This window comes from Corythoichthys intestinalis, chromosome 19 (genome assembly GCF_030265065.1).
Source record: "Corythoichthys intestinalis isolate RoL2023-P3 chromosome 19, ASM3026506v1, whole genome shotgun sequence".
Taxonomy (NCBI): Eukaryota; Metazoa; Chordata; class Actinopteri; order Syngnathiformes; family Syngnathidae; genus Corythoichthys; species Corythoichthys intestinalis.
In genome coordinates, this window is record NC_080413.1 from 10,400,759 (window position 1) to 10,425,583 (window position 24,825).

Genomic DNA, 24,825 nt, shown 5'->3' on the forward strand with positions numbered 1-24,825 from the left:
TTTTTTCCATCTTTTCCTTAATATAACAAAGGCCAGAGAGCATCTTCGCAGGGCTTCACATGTGAGCGCACACTGTTGATGAGAGTGTGGCGGGCGTGGATGATTGAATGCCATCGGCTGCGACCCCTCCCCCTTTCGTCGTCCTTCCGGGGGATTCCAACGGACTACTCGCGTGCACGATTCTCTTAACAAACATGGACGCCGGCTATTTGCTTTGGACGTGATTGGATGTGAGTGTGCTGTGTACATAAAAAGGTCATTAAATGTAAAGCATCTTTAAAGAGCTCCATCCTGGAGGGCGCAGTTGGGCTCTTAACCCTTTCATGGACTAATGAACTTTTATCTATATATTATCTACATTTTTTAAAAACTCTTACAGGGCACTCATTTATTCAATGTATGCTATCGACGATGAAGTCTAACTCTCCTGGACGTGGCAACAATTTTGACAGGCGAAAAAGTCATGAAAGTGAAACCGATCGTCCGCCTGTGTGACTTGGGGTACAACACAGTTCACTTACATACTTTAATGTTCCCCAATACATTTTTATTGACTATATTATACGTTGTAGCTAAGCTGCTGGCTGAGCGGAGACATAATGCGCGAGGCGAGCTCTGTAATGCCCATCTCCTTGCAATCCGCGACCACCAATGGGCACCAAATTGAAGCATATTATTGCAACGTACGTTTGAAGTGTCCAAAATCGATGTGAGAATGAGCTCATCATGGCTCGTTCATGTCAAGCGAGCCGGCCAGTTTCACATTTAAGATTATGGGTTGGCGGAGAGCCAAATTCACTCATCAAAAGAGCCAGATATGGCTCGCGAGCCATAGGTTCCTGACCCCTGCTCTATAGGATGCACTGCAGGGAAAATAAACATGTATTGTATTTTCCGCACTATAAGGCAAGTCGGCGTATAAGGCGCATGTTCAATGAATGGCCTATTTTAAAACCGACGTATCTCTAACGTCCTGGTGAGGAAAAAACAATGACGTATAATACGTGTTTTTGGATAGTTATTTTGAAATTTAGGGGGTATTCAGGGGTATGTAAAGGGTTAATTTCGACTTAAACGGAAATTCGGGTTACGTCGCCAGCGTAGGAATGGAACTCGTTTGTAACCCGGGGAATAGCTGTATGGGGAAGTCAATTACATGCAATGACATTTTGGGGCCACTGGGGGGGGCACTGCCCTGCCTGCTTCCCCTCGTATGAATATAACTTACGAGGCACAAACAGCATAACAAAAAAAGCAAGCAATGGCTGAAACGTTAGCTCGTCCTTTAGCGCACCGTGTCTGCTATGCGGTTAAGTAAGTCATGTGATAACATCTGTAGATTAAGCCTAACAAACTAGTTACAATTGAGCGTCACAAGGGGGCGACCAAGCACTGCAGTTAAAAACAGGCAATCAGAGGACATGACAGCAATTTTAATGTGGTGTTTCAGTAGAACTTGATATGAATTAGGCGATTTACATGTAAAACGCGACTCATTATAAGAAAAAAGTCATGATACGAAAGTATTAATTTTGTAACTTGAGGTACCAATTGTTGTAATTTGACCTTTTAGCCAAATCGCCGGAATCAAACTAGTGCACTTCCAATGACCAGGGCCGGCGTAACCCCAGAGCCGGCGTAACCCCACAACCCAGCCAAAAGGCCAAATTTCCCGCCTTTGCCTTACTTTTAACCTCTTGTACTTTCAAAAGCTGGAAAAAGGTTTCAAAACACAAGTTGACAATTTATTTCAGTCCACTTGATTTCTTAAACTATGATTTCAATGCTATTTATTTTATATTGGGTGTGTTAAAGTGATACAGTCAAACAGTAAATATGGGAAAAGATATCATTCCCTTCATTCCCCCGCAGCTATCGCTAACCGCATCCCAAATAAGTTAAATATTTACACCAAATACCACCCGACTGACGGTGCTAAGCGTCCAAACCATTTTGACTGGGAGAGGGAATGATTGCTGCCCAGTTCAAATGTACTGGACATCTCGCTGGTCTCTAGTCAGTCAAACTAATTTCAATTCATATTATACGGGATGAGAAGAGCCTCATGTGGCTCTCCAGGCATCTGTCATCTCCAATGGCGCTGAAAGAATTAATATATTTAATGTAGTATTCATATGTCTATTATGCGACTAAAGGGAGTGATTGTACCCTCCCTTTAAAGAAGAAAAAAGAACTTGTCTGCAGTTGTACTCCAGAAAAAAGTGAAGCAATAATTTAGTGCTTTCATATAACTGCTAACTATCGATTGCGGGGGGGTCGTTAAGCATTTTTTTTTTTTAACTTCAGGAGGACTGCTGAGCTTAATGTGATGTGCTGAGAAGCCCGGATGAATTATTGACGAGGTGCCTAACCTTTGGTTTACAATCATCAGACCCTTCATTTGGTACGTACACCTGTACCTGCTGATACGGGAGCCGTTGTAGCGTGCATACTGACAGCTGCTTTCAACTCATCGGCTGCCATTGACGGGAATAGACGTCCAATCCGTTTGAAGTGCGAGGGCTGTCAAAATCTTCTATTAGAACTGAAGTGCGAGGGCTGTCAAAATCTTCTATTAGAATTAAAGATGCACGTTAATATCGGTTACCGATAATTATCGGCCGATAATGGCAATTATGACGTCACACCGATAATAGCGATTTTAAAAAATTCAACCGATAATGCAATCCGATAATTCGATACTTTATTTAGCCTTCAAATGTGTGCAACCGACACAGTTTTGTCGAATTCTGGGCCGGCACCCCAACCCCTCCTAAAAGGTATTTTTTGTGCAATTAAGTAATTAATTTGTAAGCATTATGAATATGAATTAATATACAATGATTCGACGTTGGAATTTACTACTTGCTCACATTTGATGTGGAAGAAGTAGCGATATATTGTATTTTTGCACAGTAACATTTCCTCTTTTTTATAATTTAAATTTGTATATACGTATATCTTTTCAAAAGAGTTATCGGCTTGACATTATCAGTTATCGGCTGGAAGGAGGAGGTGATTATTGGTTATCGGTATCGGTTGAAAAATGCATTATCGTTCATCACTAATTAGAATATTGTCGAAATTAGCTCACTGGCTGCCATTGACGGCACAGGACGTACCAATTCGTTTTGACTGGATTGGACATCTGGCGCCGTCAATGGCAGCCGATGGCAATACCTTCATTTATTGTTTGCATACTATCCTTAAAATATGAAAACCTACGAATGTTTGGGTGGTTTTAGTTAACCCTTTAACACCTATTATTTTGGCCGAATTTGCATGCCTTTGATGTTGCCTTTATATTTCAAAGAAAAAACTGTTCACAATGGCCAAGTTGGGTCCCTTTTTTCAGGACACCTTGAACTGTTGTTTTCTTCACTGACCAATTTTAATCAGCATTTTGGACCCCATAAAACAAAAGAAATCCCAAAATCTTTTTTCAAAATTTGTAATGTTGATGTCCCACTGACAACCAAACATGCTCGACCAACCGTTTTGAAGCTTGATAATATTTTTTCTATTGAATGTTTATCCTAACAAGTTAAATAAATAAGATTTAATAGTTTTATGTTTGACAATTCAACACAAACTACAGGTATGGTCATAGGCGTTTTTGGCCTTTACACATACTATGGTCAAAACAGGTTATATACAGTGCAAAATAGTGAGAGAAAAAAATTATATATATCATCCAACAAAAAGGATTTGGAGGATATCTCTTTGTGAAAGTTAGGTATTGTACCCATCACCTTATCAAAGGTATATATGTACATGCAAATAAGCTTCTCGAACACACAATCAAAGGTATATATGTACATGCAAATAAGCTTCTCGAACACACATCTACCTAAAAATTGAAAAGATTCATAGTGAAGAAAAATATATAACATTGAAAAAAAGTATTTTCAAAAATATTGACAGGTAGTTCAATTCAATTTTTTCAGGCATGCGACCCAATAAAGTTTTTTTGTTTTTTTTGCGCACTCAATAAAGTTTGTTTTTGAACAGGTCACTGAGCTGCGTCACATACAACGTCACACAGCCTACTCTTCTGCCGTTTGCGCGCTGCTGTCACTTCTACTTGCCGAGACGCCGACTAATCCGAGGAAAACAATGACAAATACAGCTCATCCTATTCCTTGAGTTAATGAAATAATGCATTAGATTGCGCTAAATTTAGTTTTCAATTCATTCTGCACGTTTCAAAGTCGCTCCCTCAATCCAATCGGCCGTTGCTTGCTTTGCGTGTCTCCTTTCCCTTATTTGGCGCCTTGCTCGTCAATTTATTAAAAATGTTCACATTAGGTTCGTCATTCTTGACATCACAACGGCTCTTGGGATATGTAGTCTTTTGTGCTGCTTTCGGTTTTGAAAAAAGGACAAGAAATGATGGAAATATGGAGACAGACACATGGTCCGTGCAGCGTTTTAATGCATATTTATGAGTGCAATAAAACTATAAAACTCAAATGACATTATCTCCCATTTTATTTGGTCGATTGACTTCAAATAAAAACTGGTGTGGACATCAACTTCCGTACTTTCAAATGAGAGCAACCAGGGGCACGTGGGTGACGTAATTACAGCGTTACGAGGCTTCAAAGATGATATGCGTAAACGTGGCGCATCCGACACGTTCGGTGTTAAAGGGTTAAAGCAGACATGTTTTTTCATCTCTGTAATTTTGACAAAGATCAGATCACATTTGATGGTGATTTTATGCAGAAATGTGAGAAATTCCAAAAAGTTTCAGCTACATGTCAGGGAAATTCAACTTTGAACTCGAAGACAAGTGTCAACTCGATAGCTCGATGAGTAATGAATCAGATCCCAACCATGGATTGCTTTGCTTCGAAGGCTTTATGAACAAGAGCTCTCGGGTACGGAAGCGGAGCCACGCACAAAGCGTCCTCTCCGCATGTGGACAAAAGAGAAATGCAGAGCATGCCTGTATTTATGGGTTGACATCATAGAAACAAAACCAAAACTTACTATAGCATATCCTGGTAAAAACATCTCAAGTTACAGAAAAACATCCTCCATTAGGGGAAAAACACCTCAAGTTATGACCTTGAACAGCGGCTCTGGCTAGAACGATGATGAGCTTATCCTGATAAGCCACAGTCGCCCATTGTATTCATTAGGGTTGTTCCGATCATGTTTTTTTGCTCCCGATCCGATCCCGATCGTTTTAGTTTGAATATCTGCCGATCCCGATATTTCCCGATTCGATTGCTTTTTTTTTTTGGCTCCCGATTCAATTCCAATCATTCCCGATAATTTTTCCCGATCATATACATTTTGGCAATGCATTAAGAAAAAAATGAATAAAACTCGGACGAATATATACATTCAACATACAGTACATAAGTACTGTATTTGTTTATTATGACAATAAATCCTCAAGATGGCATTTACATTATTAACATTCTTTCAGTGAGAAGGATCGACGGATAGAAAGACTTGTAATTCTTAAAGGATAAATGTGACTTTGTATATTGTGACTAAATATTGCCATCTAGTGTATTTGTTGAGCTTTCAGTAAATGATACTGTAGCCATTTAACTGTTCTGCCCAAATGCATGGCGGGAAGTGCAACCATGACTGTGTGTAGTGGCACCAATTGATATATCTTCTCTGCGTTGGGAAATATCATAGCGTGTTAAGAAAAAGATCAACTACTACCTATCTTCCCCACATTGCGTCCCACGATATTTCAAATTGTTGAGAGAGGGATTTTAAGGCTTTAGCCAAATAAAACAAGGCTCCAAAGACTGTCAAAATTCACTCTACTCATTTTACGCTGCCTATTAGCGCTAAATATAGGTAAAACGGCGGCATTATAGATTGAATGCCACAATGCGTGTTTTAACGTCATTAATTCAAAAAAAATTAATTACCGCCGTTAACGTAATAAATTTCATAGCCCTACTTTAAGCCAAAATTAAAGACTCTGGATGAGTGTAAGACATTTTGTCTGTAACGTTAAATACAATTAGAAAACGATTTAATTAAAAAATATATATATATTAAAAAAGGCATGTCCGATATTTTTTTGCCGATTCCGATACTTCGAAAATGACGTGATCAGACCCGATCGATGCTGATCGATCGGGACATCTTTAGTATTCATTCAGGGCATACTGGAAAACACAGGAACATAACAGTCCATATTTGGGCATATTGTGATACAGTTTACAATAGTCAAGGCTATGGGAAGGCACACTCAAACAGGTTAATATAACAATGATGCTCTATGCTACAATGTTCTCATGCAAGCATAGCAAAAGCATACAAAATATGATGTATAATGGTTGTGTTTTAAGCATGAATAAAAATCACAATTTTTTTCATACCACTGTACTTTCAGTATTAACTATACTGTAAAATGTACTCAAAAATCATTTTCTATTCATCTCTTTGACTCTGCAAACAGGTGTTTGTGTGATTTAAAGATTTAAAAAAGTGTCCTTAAAGACGCGTAAAAACACTTTACCGTGCATCACAGTAAGCTTAACAACGCATGCAATCATTTCACTTTAAATGCTATCTTATTGGAACAGAGCTAAAAAAGGGGGGCCTGCTAATGAAGTTTGCAGGGTGTGTGATTGCCAATCGTTGTCGTGCCTTTGGGCGCCTCGCGGCATTAATACCCTCCCGCCGACAACGCCGCTGCTCCTCTCAATAATGTTTAAACCATCACCTGTGTGATAGCTAATTTCATCCAGGATAGGGGAAAAAAAACGAGTTGTTTCTGCTTCTTTCTGCAGGTCTAATGAGTCATGACATGAGCATCCCCTCCCACGCTGTCCTTTCTCCCCTTCCTCCTCCTCTTCGAGTGCCTTTATATTGGAGGCGCTGCTTCTCCTCTTGCAGGAGCATCTCTCCCGCTGCATCGGGAGGCAAACCAGAGTCCAGAAGATGACATCTACTCCTCTTTTTCTCCTACTCGGGTTGGCTTTTCTTATAGGTAGGTTCAGCACCATGGACAGTGACTCTCAGCACTTTTCACTACGCCTATATAATTTTTATTTTTGCTGCTTTTCTTGTATTTTTAAAAGCTGGAAATATTTCTCTCATGTCTAGGAAATCAAGCGCTTCCAGTGGGGAAGGATAGCCAGAGGGAAGATGGGGTAAGTCACTGTATTATACATTCGTATGCATGCATGTAAACATATAACATGAATGCAAAACTTGCGTGCTGTCCTCGAGGGGAAAAAAACCCCCACAAGCGACTGTAACCTTCACTTCACTTCACAAATTATCCATAGGGGAAAGACTATAGGAAGGAATATCTAGTTTGCATTACATTTAATAATACTACTACTAATAAAATGGTATAAAACTACAAGGGAGGTGAACATCTATAAAGTGTACATTCCGTTCTTCTTATTAATGCCTGCAGTTGATCCCCCTTATCAGCTTATGCGCTAATTGCGAGTGAAGAAATTTATTTGCATATCATCCTCAGATTTTTTTTTTTCATTCTTGAGAGCTCCAGTTATTGTTTCAATATTAAACTCTATATTTCAGCAATTACAAAGCACTTGAGACATTACAAAGATTTAAAAAGCAATGTCTGTTGCATATAAGGACTAAATAATAATCATATGAAATAAGCAGAAAACCATAATCTTAAAACAAAGGATTTACTACTCCTCAAAAGCAGATTTTACTTCAAGCGGTGTCAGTGAAGTTCACTTTTGAAATCCGAGACAAATATCAACAAATAGCTCAAATGAGAGAAAAGAATCAGACTCAGCCAAGGATTGCCTGCTTCGAAGACTTTACAGTTGGGCTGTCAAACGATTAAAATTTTTAATCGAGTTAATCACAGCTTAAAAATTAATTAATCGTAATTAATCGCAATTCAAACCATCTCTAAAATATGCCATATTTTTCTTTAAATTATTGTTGGAATGGAAAGATAAGACACAAGACGGATGTATACATACAACATACTGTACATAAGTACTGTGTTTGTTTATTATAACAATAAATCCACAAATGGCATTAACGTTATTAACATTCATTCTGTTAAAGGGATCCACGGATAGATATCAGCCATGCCTTTTTTTCAATATATATATATATATATATATATATTTTTTTTTTTTAATTAAATCGTGTTGTAATTGTATTTAACGTTACAAACATAATATGTTACACTCATCCAGAGTCTTTAGTTTAGGCTTAAGGTAGGGTTATCAAATTTATCCCGATAACGGCGGTCATTAATTTTTTAAAAAAATGTATCATGCTAAAATATTTAACGCAATTAATGCATGCGCTGCACGACCCACTCACGCATTGTCGCGTTCAATCTGTAATGGCGCCGTTTTACCTATACATAGCGCTAAAAGGCAGCGTAAAATGAGTAGAGTGAATTTTGGCAGCCTTTGGAGCCTTTTTTTAATTGGCTAAAGCCTTACAATCCCTCTCCCTACGATTAGAAATATCGTGGGAAGCAATGTGGGGAAGAAAGGTAGTATTTGATCTGTGTCTTAACACCGTATATTATTTCCCAACGCAGAGAAGATATATCAATTGGTACCACTGCGCAGTCATGGTTGCACTTCCCATCATGCATTTAAGCAGAAGTTAAATGGCTACAGTACCATTTACTGAAAGCTCAACAAATACAATAGATGGCAATATTTAGTCACAATATACAAAGTCACATTTATCCTTTAAGAATTACAAGTCTTTCTATCCGTGGATCCCTCTCACAGAAAGAATGTTAATAATGTAAATACCATCTTGAGGATTTATTGTCATAATAAACAAATACAGTACTTATGTACTGTATGTTGAATGTATATATTTGTCCAAGTTTTATTCATTTTTTTCTTAATGCATTGCAAAAATGTATGTGATCGGGAAAAATCATCGGGAATGATTGGAATTGAATCGGGAGCAAAAAAAAAAAAGCAATCGGATCGGGAACTATCGGGATCGGCAGATACTCAAACTAAAACGATCGGGATCGGGTCGGGAGCAAAAAAACATGATCGGAACAACCCTAATTAAAACCCCTCTTAATGTTTTCGTTTTAATAAAATTTGTAAAACTTTCAATCAAAAGTAGAGTTAATATAATAATAAGAATAAAGATAACAATAATAAGAATAGAGTGACCAAAGTCTGAGTAAGTTTAGTGTGTATTTTGCATAGCTATTTTTATTGGGAATGCCAGTTCACTTTGCATTGTTGTTTAACTGTGTGAGAATAGGGCCTCATTACGACAGACTGAAGTGCTTTTCTTTTTGTGAACATTATATTTTTTTGAGAGATAGGTGAGGCTCCCTTAGAATGTTGCAACGAGCACGACACGAAGTTTGACTTAAAAACAGGGTTTAATTTGCTCTTGACAACTCTTGAAAAGCTTTGGCAACCCGTGAGAACTGGTCAAACACATACACAATGAAAAATACACTTAAGAAAAAATACAGAGATAATTGCAAATTAAATAAAGAAAGTACACAAACCTCGTGGGCTCACATCCACAAGGAGCTAAAATATTCTTCTCCAAACTTCTTCATGCAGTCTTTTTAGGAGTTTGAACAACAACAAAAAAGCAGCACGGAGTTCGCTACCGTCCGACCGTTCGCTCGCCTTTTCCTTCTCCCTCGCTAAATGGTTGCGTCAGCCAAAAAGCATCGAGTAGAACAGTTATGCTCTAATTAAGTTCCTATTCACAAATCACCACCAGATGGTGGAAAGGTGCAAGTGCAAATAAAATAAACGAGAATATGAGAGACTGTAACAATAGGAATATTATTTTTGTTGTGCTTTCACTAAATGATACTGTAGCAACTTAACTGTTCCGCCCAAATGCATGATGGGAAGTTGGGTAACCATGACTGTCAGTGGTGGCTGCAAATGGTATACAGTATGTTCTGCGTTGTGTTCCTATAAGCGTGTTAAGAAAAAGATCGTCTCCTGCTCCACCCCAATGCATTATGGGAAGTGGGGCAACCATGACTGTTAGTAGTAGTTGCAAATGGTATACAGTATGTTCTGCGTTGTCTTCAATTACGCGTGTCAAGAAAAAGAGCGTCTCCTTTCGTTCTTCTCCACGTCGATCGCCACAATACTTAGATATGTCGTTAAAGAGTTCCGCGGCCCAATGAACACTTGTGTCCACTCGCATTTCTCTGCCTTTTCGCTCTCAATGTGCTGAAACGGCATCATTGTAAACTTTTTGAGGCAACGCATGAACGAGTCATTCAGTGTATGCGTTATTTGCGTGAAATATTTTAATGGATTAATTTAAAAAATGTAAATACCGCCCATTAACGCGATAAATTTGACAGCCCTACTTTATAGATAAACAAGATATATATATATATATATATATATATATATATATATATATATATATATATATATATATATATATCAAGGGTACAAAATGGTGTGATCCAGCCAGGAGCTGTGATCACACAGAAGTACAACCAAAATAAGGGTCTATATCAGGGGTGGGCAAACCGGTCCTCGAGGGCCGCAGTGGGTCCTGGTCTTTGTTCCAACTGATTCAGCACACACAGTATAACCAATGAGGTTTCAGTGGAAACAAGGAGCACCTGACTGCAATCAACTGATTGCACTTGTAAGAAACCAGATTGGTGAAAGGCTGTCCTCATGATGGGTATGAACAAAAACCCGCACCCACTGTGGCCCTTTGTGGAATAGTTTGCCCACCCCTGGTCTATATGCTAGTTGAAAGGGCGTTGCTTACTATGAAATGATACCTACTATGAAAACATAAGTGAAAGTTATTACTGCCCAACTCTGGTGATTTTCCACAGAAAAACATCCTGAGTTACGACCTTGAACACTAGCTCTAGCTGGTACAAGAGGGAGTCAAATCAGATAAGGCAGTCAACAGATACACATTGTGTTTCAGAGCAGTTAATATTTGTGTTTCATAAGCATGAATAAAATATTCTTAACAAGCGGAAAAAAGATTGTTTTAATACATTTATTGGGTATTTTTACTCTGAAAAGTAAGTCTTCTTTCGAAATATGACTATTTAATTCATGCAGTTCTCTGCAACTTGGGCAGAAACAGGTCATGATTTATGGCATGAACCAATAATTTGAAAATGTTTGAAAATGAATGGTTACCAAAAAATTTGTACTTTGGCCTACTTCTATGATGACATAGCTACAGTAAATGGCTCTATGTACTTATTCCTTACATTTTAAATTGACTTTTTTTTTATAGTCAGAGGTGGGTAGAGTAGCTAAAAAATTTTACTCAGGTAAGAGTAGTGTTACTTCAAAATAATATTACTCAAATAAAAGTAGTGGTAGTAAAAAAGTATCCCTTGAAAAGAATACTCAAGTAATGAGTAACTTTATTATAGTAATAATAATGACATTTTATTCCTAGAGCGGTTTTCAAGACACGTAAAGACACTTCACAAGAAAGATGGGAACACAATAGCTCGACAACAATAACAAAACAATCAAAAGATTACATTAAAAGCAGGATAAAAGTAAATAAAAATTTAAGAGGTCAAGATAAAACCAAGATAAGGATCATGGTGGGTAAAAAAAAGAGTAAACATGTGTGTTTTGAGTCTGGATTTCAAAAGTGAGAGGATAGCCATATTGCCAGGGGTTGGGAGTTCCAGAGCTGGGGGCACAGTGACTAAAAACTATGGAACCGAAGGTGGAGAGACCGACACGGGGGACCGAAAGGTGGAGGATACATAAGGAGCGAAGTGAACGGGTGAGACGGTTAATACAAAGGAGATTGCATAAGTAGGGAGGGGCCAGGCCACGGAGAGCTTTAAAGGTAATGACAAAGATCTTGTAGTTGATTCTTTGTTTAACTGGGAGCCAATGAAGTTGACGGAGGATGGGGGTGATGTGGTGAGTGGTGGGGGTCCGAGTGATGCGGTGTGCTGCTGAGGAGCTGCAGTTTCTAGAGACTTATTTGGGAGACCAAAGCGCAGTGAGTTACAGTAATCAAGTCGGGAAGTGACTAGACTACAGACAAGAGTGGATTGTGAGTAACTGCTTATAATGTCTTGATTTTTTAAAAATAATGGTATATTTATAGATATATCTTTTCTTAGCACAACTCCATCTATATGAAGTGTTATTCTAATGCTGTAGTATAACCTATTACATGATCATATTAGGCAAAAAAAATTACACAAAAATAATCGAATCCAGACCAGTACAACACTTGAAACATCACCCATCCAAAGAGCATGAGCACCCTCTAGAGAAGAAAAACATTGTTACCTCTGATTGGTATAATGGAGTCATGTGGTTATTGCTGTGACGTTTCATTGGTGAAAATGAGAAAGCCACTGTCGGCATCCCTGGCAAAACTAATGCCTATCTGTAGAATAAACAGGAAAAATGTAACGACTGTAGTGTAGCCCAATGTAGCGGAGTAAAAGTAGTTTCTTCTTCTTCACAAATCTACTCAAGTAAAAGTAAAAACTATTGCGTGGTAAAACTACTCTAAGAAGTACATTTTTCTCAAAAGGTTACTCAAGTAAATGTAACGGAGTAAATGTAACTCGTTACTACCCACCTCTTGTTATAGTGTTATGTTGGTTCCTTGTTTTAATACTAAAGTGGTCCGACAGACCAAAGACAAATTTTGAGAATTTTAGGATGATTTTGATTCTGCTATATGTTCTTCCTTGGCCAACACCAAAATGCCTCCAAGGTTTAGTGGTATCATAATTAATGCCAATAGAAACTTTGACTTGGCAGAGGCAATTCAACCCCTAATTTTTATTCAGGTGACAAGATGTTTGGTGGAGGTTCTGTCCAAAGCACTCACCCAGCCGGATGCCCAACTGGAACAAGAGTGCAAGGAGATCCTACGAGCAGGTTTGATCCATATTTGCGTAAGTTCAGATCACAATGGTAAATAACCTACTATGTTCTGTCACAGGAATTAAACATGCTCCGCCGGACAAGAAGAACAATGTGGCAATCTACGGAGAGCAAGCCAAAGATAAAGCACAGGATCCTGAGGTCCAGGGCTCGCATGCAGAAGAAGTCCAAGAACTTCTGAAGTCTTTGAAGTCTAAACCGGAGAACACAAAGGAAGAACACAATGAGGAATCCTGGACTCTGGAGAAGAGACAACAAGAAGATGGAGGTGATGTAGAGGAGGAACGGGAGAAAAGAAGCAACTGGAGGCCAGGAAGGTTTCACCAGAAGCCCAAACGTGACGAAGAGCCTTTGGAGGGGGATGAGGGTGGCGAAGAGCGCAGTCAGGAGTCCTGGGATTTGGACCGAAGGAGCGACGGTGACCAAGAGGACAAGCGCACTTGGAAGCCCTCGCATCAACACTACCAAAGGGTGAAGTTTCATAAGCGTGGAGATGATGATGAGGATTATGAACGCAGCCAGGAGTCATGGGGACTTGACGATGAAAGGGATAAGAGAGAATGGAGGCCCGGGAGATACCACCAAAGGAGACACAAGAGGGATGAGGAACTCTCAGAAGAACCAGATGAGGAGCGCAGCCAGGAATCTTGGGATTTTGACACCGGTAGAGATAAGAGAGAATGGAGGGCTGGGAGATACCACCAAAGGAGACACAAACGTGATGAGGAACTGTCAGAGGAACCCAGAGAGGAAACAGATTACGATCGCAGCCAGGAGTCATGGGGGCTTGATGACGAGAGGGACAAAAGGGAATGGAGGGTTGGAAGATACCACCAGAAGAGACCAAAGAGGGACGAGGAATTCTCAGAGGACCCAGATGAGGAGCGTAGCCAGGAATCTTGGGATTTTGACACCGACCGACAAAAAAGAGAGTGGAGGTCAAGGAGACCCAACCAGAGTAGACACAAACGTGACGAGGAACTCTCAGAGGACCCAGATGAGGAACGTAGCCAGGAATCTTGGGATTTTGACACCAACCGACAAAAGAGAGAGTGGAGGTCAAGGAGACCCCAACAGAGTAGACACAAACGTGACGAGGAACTCTCAGAGGACCCGGATGAGCAACGTAGCCAGGAATCTTGGGATTTTGACACCGACCGGCACAAGAGAGAATGGAGGTCTAGGAGACCCCACCAAAGGAGATTCAAGCGAGATGAAGAACTCTCAGAGGAACCCAGAGAGGAATCAGACGATGAACGCAGTCAAGAGTCTTGGGATTTTGACACCGACCGACACAAGAGAGAATGGAGGTCCAGGAGACCCCACCAAAGGAGATTCAAGAGAGATGAAGAACTCTCAGAGGAACCCAGAGAGGAATCAGACAATGAACGCAGCCAAGAGTCTTGGGATTTTGACACTGACCGACAAAAGAGAGAGTGGAGGTCTCGGAGACCCCAACAGAGTAGACACAAACGTGACGAGGAACTCTCAGAGGATCCGGATGAGGAACGTAGCCAGGAATACTGGGATTTTGACATCGACCGATACAAGAGAGACTGGAGACCAGGAAGATACCACCAAAGGAGACATAAGCGAGATGAAGAACTGTCAGAGGATCCGGGTGAAGAACGCAGCCGAGAATACTGGGACTTTGACACTGACAGATACAAGAGGGAATGGAGACCAGGGAGAAACCACCAGAGGAGGCACAAGCGTGACGAGGAACTCTCAGAGGAGAAGAGAGAGGAATCGGATGGAGAACGCAGTCAGGAGTACTGGAGCTTTGACAAAAGACACGACGGAGATGATGAAAAGCGCATTTGGAAGCCGACACATCGTTACTACCAAAGAAAGAAGTATCCCAAGCATGGACGGGAGGAATTGTCAGAAGATGAAGACCTAAGGGATGATTCTGACATTTCAGAGGACAGAAACGAAGCTCTCAGGTATTTGATTCATCTGCCTGATCGCAAGACGAACATCTAAATTAAAACTTAGACAAAGTTTCCTTGTACTGCTTGGTCTGAGTAGTTGTTTTTTTCAGGTATCTAGCTGAGAAGCGAAACCCGTGGATCTACAGAGGCTTTTACCATCCTGCCTGGTTCAAAAGGGATGCAGAAGACAATACTGCCTCAAACAAGGTAAACTACACCGTCAGAATAGTGCAGTTTACGTCCTGATGTCATTCAGAACCTTTGATGCGGTTCTAACTTGGGTGTGTTCAGTTGGATGAGGCGGCCAAGGTGTTGAGTCACAAGATCAACCAGCTCGCCAACCTGGAGGCGTCAGAGGGAGCAATGCAGCCGGCGGCACTCACTCCGCACGAGGTTCGTTAAATTGCATTGTTTGAAAAGCACTACATCAGGCAATTCGATAGCGTCATAATCTGATGTGTAGTATAATTACGTCTGGTATCAAAGAGTTGTGTCGACTTGACAGAACCATCTAGTTAGAAAGAGCAGTTGGAAAAATACCAAATTTTTCTGGCAGAATGAGTTATTCTTACATTTGGAGGCAGAAAATTGATGGGACCCTGGTACATAGTTGAAGCCTGGGACCGTGTGCTTTGGTCAGATGAGACCAAGATTGAGCTTTTTGTCAACAAACACTCTAAGTGGGTCTGGCGTACCACGAAAGATGCGCATGCTGAAAAGCACCTCATACCCACTGTGAAGTATGGGGGTGGGTTAGTGATGCTGTGGGGCTGTTTCGCTTCCAAAGGCCCTGGGAACCTTGTTAGGGTGCATGTCATCATGAATGCTTTGAAATACCAGGACATTTTAAAACAAAATCTGTTGCCCTCTGCCCGAAAGCTGAAGATGGGTCGTCACTGGGTCTTTCAGCAAGACAATGACCCTAAACATATGGCCAAATCTACACAGAAATGGTTCACCAGACACAAAATCAAGCTTCTCCCATGGCCATCTCAGTCCCCAGACCTTGTTTTGTTGGCAAATAGGGGTTGTACAAAGTATTAACACCAGGGGTGCTAATAATTGTGACACACATTATTTGATGTCAAATAATTATTTCTTTGTGTGGGATTTTTTCCCCACTGAATGAATGCACTTGTATTGAAGGTTAGATTTTTCTCTTTTTTTCCATTAAGGTCCCATATTATTTGAATAAAAAAAATATTAGAAGCTAAAAAACACATCATTTTCAGGGGTGCCAGTAATTATGGAGGGCACTGTATGTGGTCAACAGATCAACAATCTGCTTTAAAGCTACCACAGGAAAACACAATGATTAAAAGTATGAGAGGGAAACACATGCAAAAAGTATTTTGAGGCAATGAAAAGGTAATAAAAGACACAATAAAAACATAAATAGTAAATACTCGCTGCTTCTAAGCGATGTGCGCATGTGTTAGACGTCTCGCCGCGTAGAAGGAATTGCAGAACACCGGTAGTGTTCGTCTAGTGATGACAAATGACGTCATCACCCCGAGCGTCCATTGTGCGCTTAAAACATGGCGCCCTCCATAGGTCAAAATGTACTAAAAATGATAGATTTTAAAATCAATGGCAATATTTTATTTGTTTCTAATAACATATTTTAGTTAAAGAGAAAAATTGTGGCTTATTAGAACCTACAAGTCTTTAAGTCCTAGGTTACCTATAAACATGACAAAACACTAAAATGTAAAAGACAATTGTAAAAAATAAACAAACTTTGCTGTGTTTTCAAAGTATCTGCATTCAACCTGACAGTAAAAAACCTCCAAGATGCATGCCCTGGGTGTTCAACTTAACATTCTATGACGGAAAATCAGCAGAAACAGTCAGCTACTGTGATTTTCTGCCGGAAAACTATGTTCCGTCTCATGCTCGCTGACCCGCGGAGCACATCCAGCCGCTCCTCCACAACCTCCCTAGGAGGAGAAAGGGCAGCTCATTATGAAAATGTCCATTCCCCGCAGACATGCCGGGTGCTTGCCGTATGAGTGCACATCAACAACTTGGCCCGCAACGAACGACACCACTAATACTCCGCAGCAGAATTTTGGCACCATGATGCTGCCTGCATCTTTTTTTTTTTTTTAGCAAATGATTTCCTTCATCAGCCGCGGGCAGAGCAGTGATTCTTATCTGCCGCAGTTTTTTCCGTGCCAATATAGACGCACCGCAACACCCTCCTGCAGCCATCAAAGTCATCATGTTGTCATAAAAAAAAAAAAAAAAAGAAAACAAGTGGTGAATTCCGTGCATAATTCCGAACATGTGCTGCTTACTTCATTTTATTTGTTGACTAATAGATTTTCTCTTTTTTTCCCCATTTTATTCTTAGGCATAAATAGCCACAGCTCTGAGGGCTTTTCCCATTATGGCACTTCCAAAGATTTGCAACCCCACAAAAAACTTTAAAGAAGCCTTATATGTGTAACCCCTTGATGTCTGAATTTACATTTAACTCTTTCAGTGCCACTGACAATCTTAGACGTTCAATCATGTGGGGTCCAATATTCCTTCTGAATTGAAATGAGTTTATTAATAGTAGTGCTGCAACAATTAATTGATTAACTCAAGTAATTCAATTAGAAAAAAAAAAAGATTCAAATTAAATTTTGCTGCTTCGAGTATTCATTTAGATTGGTGTTGTAATGGTTTGTTTTGAAAGTGTTTGCATTTAGTTTGGTTAATTTGGATGGATACACTGCCCTCTAGTGGCAACAGTGAATATGGCATAATTCATTTCACATGGCTGAATCCAGCTGCTCCCTGTTAAGACCAACATTAGCTAAGTTTTTGTTTGAGGTAATGTTTTTTTTAATGCATAATGCATTCTTAATTTAGTTTATAGGTATACTTAGCCGTTTTATGTGGGGATAAGTGTTTGAACCAATCGTTAAAAGCTTTGGAAAAAAAAAAAAAGTTAGCATTTTAAAGCTAGCAGACTTTTGCCAGATTTGCAACCCCACAAAAAACTTTAAAGAAGCCTTATATGTGTAACCCCTTGATGTCTGAATTTGCATTTAACACTTTCAGTGCCACTGAAAATCTTAGACATTCAATCATGTGGGGTCCAATATTCCTTCTGAATTGAAAAGAGTTTATTAACAGTAGTGCTGCAACAATTAATCGATTAACTCAAGTAATTCAATTAGAAAAAAAAAAGATTCAAATTAAATTTTGCTGCTTCGAGTATTCATTTAGATTGGTGTTGTAATGGTTTGTTTTGAAAGTGTTTGCATTTAGTTTGGTTAATTTGGGTGGATACACTGCCCTCTAGTGGCAACAGTGAATTTGGCATAATTCATTTCACATGGCTGAATCCAGCTGCTCCCTGTTAAGACCAACATTAGTTAAGTTTTTGTTTGAGGTAATGTTTTTTTTTAATGCATAACGCATTCATAATTTAGTTTATAGGTATACTTAGCCGTTTTATGTGGGGATATGTGTTTGAACCATTCGTTAAAAGCTTTGGGGAAAAAAAAGTTAGCATTTTAAAGCATTTAAGCTAGCAGACTTTTGCTATTTAAGCTAGCCATTTGTTCTTTTGTTGTACTTAGAACCTCATTTATTGATTTTTTTAATTCCGTTTGAGGCTACGCTCAGGTATTCAAATTTTTTATGTTTCTTATCCGATTACTCGAACCAACTTGTTTGACTTGGGTGGATACACTGCCCTCTAGTGGCAATAGTGAATATGACATAACTCATTTCACATGGCTGAATCAAGCTGCTCCCTGTTAAGACCAATATTAGTTTTTGTTTGAGCTAATATTTCTTTCAATGCATTCGTAATTTAGTTTATCGGTATATTTAGCTGTTTTATGTGGAAATCTGTATTTGAACCATTCATTAAGAGCTTTGAAAAAATTTAAACAAAAAAAGTTAGCATTTTAAAGCATTTAAGCTCGCAGATTTTTGCTATTTAAGATAGCCAGTTGTTCTTTTGTTGTACTTAGCTCCTCATTCATTTTTTTTTTTAAATTCCATTTGAGGCTCTGCTCAGGTATTTAAATTTTTTATGTTCCTTATCCGAATACTCGAACTAACTTGTTAGATTTGGGTGGATACATTGCCCTCTAGTGGACACAGTGAATATGACATAACTCATTTCACATGGCTGAATCCAGCTGCTTCCTGTTAAGACCAACATAAGCTTTTAAGTTTTTGTTCGAGCTAATGTTTTTTTTTTTTTTTTCACTTAATGCATTCGTAATTTACTTTATAGGTATATTTAGTTAGCTGTTTTATGTGGGAATGTGTGCTTGAACCATTTGTTAAGAGCTTTGTAAAAAATAAAATAAAAGAATTTTAAAGCATTTAGGCGAGCAGATTTTTGCTATGTAAGCTAGCCAATTGTTTTGTTGTACAGTGATACCTCAGCTCACGAACATAATTGGTTCCCAGAAAGTGTGTGTAAGGCGAAAAGTTCGTCTTCCGAACATTTATTTCCCATAAGAAACCATTAAAATGAGAATAATCCGTTCCCAGGTCCCCATAAAACATAATTTTCTACTAAATAAGCCTTAACACTACACAAAAATATATCTTATTTTCTTTAATGTCTTCTTAGGCTTAACACTAGCCTGTGGTGGGGTCTATTTCGGTCCCATAATAGCAAAAGTACACTCAATATGGTCCAAAATGTCTATCAAACACAAACCACGTACGCACTCAACGAAAGGGAGGGGACGAACTGGGACGCCGTGAGCGTGCGTCAGCTTCTCGTGGCGCTGTTCGACCGCGTGGTTTGGTTCGTCCGCCGAAAACTAGTTCGTCAGCAGAGACTATATGCTCGCGAATTTAATGTTCTTGAGGCGAAAAGCTCGTGAGCTTAAGCGTTCGTGAGCTGAGGTACCACTGTACTTAGATCCTCATTTATTTTTATTTTTAATTCCGTTTGAGGCTCCGCTCGGGTATTCAATTTTTTTATGTTCCTTATCTGATTATTCGAACTAACTTGTTCATCGATTAATTGACTACGAAAATGATCGATAGCTGCAGCCCTAGTTAATAGTAGACATTCAATCCATTTGAAATGGGAGGGTGGCTACTGAACATTTGTTCAACGTCTCGCGCCGTGAATGGCATCCAAAGTGTTGGCAAATATACATAGAGCGCTGGGGGAATACATATGTACATAAAAATAGTAGTAAGAAAAGGCTAAATATAGAAAGGAAAAAAATACACCTAAAAAATCCCTTTTTTTAAAAAAAAAAAAAAATCAAAAAGTGATGATTTTCAAACTAAAAACAAAAACTTTTTTTTGTTTTATTTTGATTTTTTGATTTTTAATTATTTTAAAAAATGTAATTTTTTTAAAAACAATTTTTGATTTAAATTTTTAATTAAATTTCCATATTTTCTTCGATTTTTCATTATTTACGATTTTTCAATTTTTAGTTCTATTTTTCAATTTCATCTCTATATATTTATACCTCACCTTATTTTGAGAATCTGCCGAAATGTTACTGTCCCATTGTGTCGCCTTCATAATAACGTAGAAAAAATGCTTGTCTTTATTAAATGCTTCATTGAGTGAGTCCACTCAAATCCACTCATGCTTTGTTGCTCACACTGCTGAGGACAGCTCCTCACTTACACAATGAGTTGCCACAGCACACTTATGCAAGTTTAACGATGAGTGACACATTTGTGCCTTTGATCTTAGATCTTCTAAGCTTCTCTGATAAGATCAAAGCTACAAACTTGTCAATCATCGTTAACTTCAAGTACCAAACGCAAGCTGGACAGTTTGGCTGTGCGCTGTACGAATATTTTTTAAATTAAAACACGATCCTTTTCACCCGATTCCGATGCTCTGACAAATGGCGCGATCGGCCCGATTTCCGATCATGTGATCAGATCCGGATATCCCTAATATATATGTTCATGTCTCTATGTAATCCCCTCCAATGCCTTTTGATGTGTATTTTTAAAAAGTGAATACAGGCCTTGATTGGTTACTCACAGTCTAATATTTTAGTCCAAAGCGTTAATTCAATCTATATTTCCAGTATTTCTACAGTTTTGGAAAATTCAGCTCCCGTTACATTGTGAAAGTCAACTATGTTAGCTTTAAGCTAACATTTCAAAGTGACTTCTAAGCAACTGATCACAAACAAACTTGCAGTGTATAAGTGTTTCATTGCTACAGAATTCAAATTTCCGTGTGTTAACCAACATCTCTTGCAATGAAAGCCATGTTCTGAAGAGACTACTTGCAGAAATTTATAGGCGCAATAACAACGCTCTGCTTCCACAGGAGAAAGCACTGGAGAACCTGGCGGCAATGGACATGGAAATGAAGAAAATCTCTGAGAAGTTGCATGATAAAGAATGAGCTTTGCTTTTAATGTTTACATGGAAAAATAAGGTCGTTTGCCAAGTTAATGTGCGTAAAATATTTTAAAAAGTTAACCGTGGAGCCTTGCTTAAAAACCATTTAATAAACCTTGTGTTTGTGCTATTTTGATGTGATATTCTGAACGTGAGCATGGGAATGTTTTTGATGTTTATATATAGAAATCATCCAATATTGACTGACGTCGCTGTCTTTTTAAGTGTTTGTGCTCAATAAAAGAGTTATTCTGGGACCGTAATCGCATTTTAATCCTGTGCAGTCATGTTTCAACACACTACAGAGAAGGATAAATTATAGTTTGTTATAGTAATAGACAAGAAAATGAAAAAAATAAATGGCATTTTGAGTTTTTTTTTATCCTTTTCAGGGACTGATCACTACAGTGGACATCTATTCAAAGGTTATCATTAGCTTCACTCATTTACTGCCAGTTTAGGTCACAGAGTGTGTTGTGGTAGTTAGTAAAAGAGGGAAAAATGCGTATTAAAACGCCTATTCGATCGCTTCCAGCCCCTTACAGTTAAAATGGATTCGACGTCTATTGCCGTCAATGGCAGTCGCAGAGTTAAATTATGCGAGGTCACAAGAGATTGAACAAAATACCGTTAAAATTCCCAGAGTGAAATACACATGGGCCAGACTTATGAGCTTTATGTATTTTTTCCCCATTTCAATGAATTTTAAAAAAATGTTTTCATTTTTGAAAAATTATTTTTTACTATTTTTTCTCATTTTTTAATTTAGAATTTTGATTACTCATGTTTTTTTTTTTTTACTATTCTAATTACTAATTTATTACATTTCAATCATTCATTCATTCATTTTCCATGCCGCTTTTTCTTTGAAGTTTTAATTTAAAAAAAAATTTGTATTTTTAAATGACTAATGCGTTATTTAAAAATTTTTTTTACTACAGCGGTACCTCTACTTAAGAACGTCTCTATGTACAGAATTTTCAGGTTGAGACACTCCTCAATGGGAAACCATTGCCTCTTGTTTAAGAAATTTCAGGATAAGAAAGGCAAAAATACAGCATGGCCATTACTCGCAGCTGAATGTAACATACTTATACAGTGGGGAGAACAGGTATTTGATACACTGCCGATTTTGCTGGTTTTCCCACTTGCAAGCCATGTAGAGGTCTATAATTTGTATCATAAGTTCTCTTCAACTGTGAGGGACGGAATCTAATACAAAAATCCAGAAAATCACATTGTATAATTTTTAAATAATAAATTTGTATTTAACTGCATGAAAAAAGTATTTGATACATTACCAACTAGTAAGTATTTCGGCTCTTAGTTCTTTTTTAAGAACCTCTCCTGTTCTCCACTCATTACCGGAAGTAACTGCACCAGTTTGAACTTGTTATCTATATAAAAGACACCTGTTCACGTGCTCAAACAAACAAACTCCAACCTCTCTACAATGGCCAAGACCAAAGAGCTGTGTAAGGACATCAGGGATAAAATAATAGACCTGCACAAGGCTGGGATGGGCTATAGGAAAATAAGCAAGCAGCTTGGTGAGAAGGTAGCAACTGTTGGAGCAATTATTAGAAAATGGAAGTTCAAGTTGACGGTCAATCTGCCTCGTTCTGAGGCTCCATGCAAGATCTCACCTCGTGGGGCATCACTGATCATGAGGAAGGTGAGGGATCAGCCCAGAACTACACGGCAGCACCTGGTCAATGACCTGAAGAGAGCTGGAACCACAGTCTCGAAGAAAACCATCGGAAACACATTATGCCGTCATGGATTAAAATCCTACAGCGCATGCAAGGTCCCTCTGCTGAAGCCAGTGCATGTCCAGACACGTCTGAAGTTTGCCACTGACCATCTGGATGATCCAGAGGAGCAATGGGAGAAGGTCATGTGGTCGGATGAGACCAAAATTGAACTTTTTGGTCTAAACTCGGCTCGTCGTGTTTGGAGGAAAAAGAAGGATGAGTACAACTCCAAGAACACCATCCCAACTGTGAAACATGGAGGAGGAAACATTTTTTGGGGCTGCTTCTCTGCCAAGGGTACAGGGCGACTGCACCGTATTGAGGGGAGGATGGATGGGGCTATGTATTGCCAGATTTTGGCTGACAACCTCCTTCCTGCAGTGAGAGCCCTGAAGATGGGTCGTGGCTGGGTCTTCCAGCATGACAATGACCCAAAGCAAACAGCCAAGGCAACTAAAGAGTGGCTCCGTAAGAAGCATCTTAAGGTCCTGGAGTGGCCTAGCCAGTCACCAGATCTGAACCCGATAGAAAATCTATGGAGGGAGCTGAAAGTCCGTGTTGCCCGGCAGCAGCCCCGAAACCTGAAGGCTCTGGAGAAGATCTGCATGGAGGAGTGGGCCAAAATCCGTGCTGCAGTGTCTGGAAACCTTGTCAAGGACTACAGGAAACGTTTGGTATCTGTAATAGCAAACAAAGGTTTCTGTACCAAATAATAAGTTCGATTTTTGTGATGTATCAAATACTTATTTCATGCAATTAAATGCAAATTATTTAAAAACCATACGAGATTGTTTTTTTGTATTAGATTCCGTCCCTCACAGTTGAAGAGAACTTATGATACAAATTACAGAGCTCTACATGCTTTGCAAGTAGGAAAACCAGCACAATCGGCAGTGTATCAAATACTTGTTCTCCCCACTGTAGCTGCTCTGCCATTGGCTACTGCCTAGCATTCCTGGCATTTAAATGCATTTTACAAGATGTCTGAATTTTGGGGGGGCTTGGAATAGATTCGGGCATTTACATGGAAAACACGTCTCCACTTACAGAATTTTCAAGTTATGAAATTACAGTACTTACAGAACGAATTAATTTTGTAAATAGAGGTACCAATGGCATACCTGTCAAGTTGTATGGTTTTGGCGTAATTTGTACAACTGAGCACTGATTTTTAATGTGTACGCCGTACGTTCAAAATCTGTACGTTTTTCATGCATTACGTTTTTTTTTTCTTTGTTCGGATTTTGTCACCGTTTCGGCAACGAGATAATGTGCGTTACTATGCGTTACTACGTTAGTTGAATGACACGAGACAAGTCAGAGACACCGAGAGAGACGAGCGGAAGTGGGAAGGAGGGAAGAGTGTTGTGACGCTGTTGCAAACGCGATGCTAAGCTAGGTGGCTCCAATATTTCCTGACTGTAGCCGAAAGCACACTAGATATCACATGCATATAGAACTACATGCGACATGACAGACTCTGCGGCGTAAGTAAACAGTGACAATGTAACATATGTGACAATATTACCAATATCATTTTAAAAATTGAGTTTTTGTTTCATATTGCACGCCATATACAACGTTGAGAGATTAGTTACCAATTTGTAAGGGCGTATGTCACTATTTGTAAGATTGCCAACGGCCTCGGGTTGACAGGCATGTAATGGATTACATCCCCCCCCCCCAAATGGATCCTTCTATTAATCACTCATTTTTCTATAAGAGTTACTGCGTTTGGGCAACACTAATCCTGCAATTGGATGTCAAATGGGTCCCGGAAAATATTGTCCCGTGGGCCACAGGTTTGAGACCGATTGTCCTACATGAATAAGAAAGGGTTAAATACAACACACCATAGAATCATGACATGAAAAAAAAAACAGCAGGCTTGCGACAAAGTAATTCTGC

At 39.1% G+C, this 24,825-nt stretch overlaps 1 protein-coding gene across 1 annotated transcript; it reads left to right on the top strand.

The window, feature by feature from the left end:
* The first annotated feature begins 6,864 nt into the window (after nucleotides 1-6,864).
* On the top strand, nucleotides 6,865-21,426 carry chgb (chromogranin B). The gene is made up of 7 exons (XM_057822170.1): nucleotides 6,865-6,973; nucleotides 7,090-7,136; nucleotides 12,776-12,866; nucleotides 12,931-14,818; nucleotides 14,917-15,013; nucleotides 15,098-15,199; nucleotides 21,090-21,426. The coding sequence occupies exons 1-7, from the start codon at nucleotides 6,925-6,927 to the stop codon at nucleotides 21,165-21,167; spliced, it is 2,352 nt and encodes a 783-aa protein (XP_057678153.1). The 5' UTR covers nucleotides 6,865-6,924; the 3' UTR covers nucleotides 21,168-21,426.
* The last annotated feature ends 3,399 nt before the right edge of the window (nucleotides 21,427-24,825 follow it).

Excerpts from the sequence above, each read along its gene's own strand:
- chgb (XM_057822170.1), top strand. The coding sequence starts at position 6,925 with ATGACATCTACTCCTCTTTTTCTCCTACTCGGGTTGGCTTTTCTTATA. Across the intron at positions 6,974-7,089 it reads CGGGTTGGCTTTTCTTATAG|GAAATCAAGCGCTTCCAGTG; the intron begins GTAGGTTCAGCA and ends TCTCATGTCTAG. Across the intron at positions 12,867-12,930 it reads CAAGGAGATCCTACGAGCAG|GAATTAAACATGCTCCGCCG; the intron begins GTTTGATCCATA and ends GTTCTGTCACAG.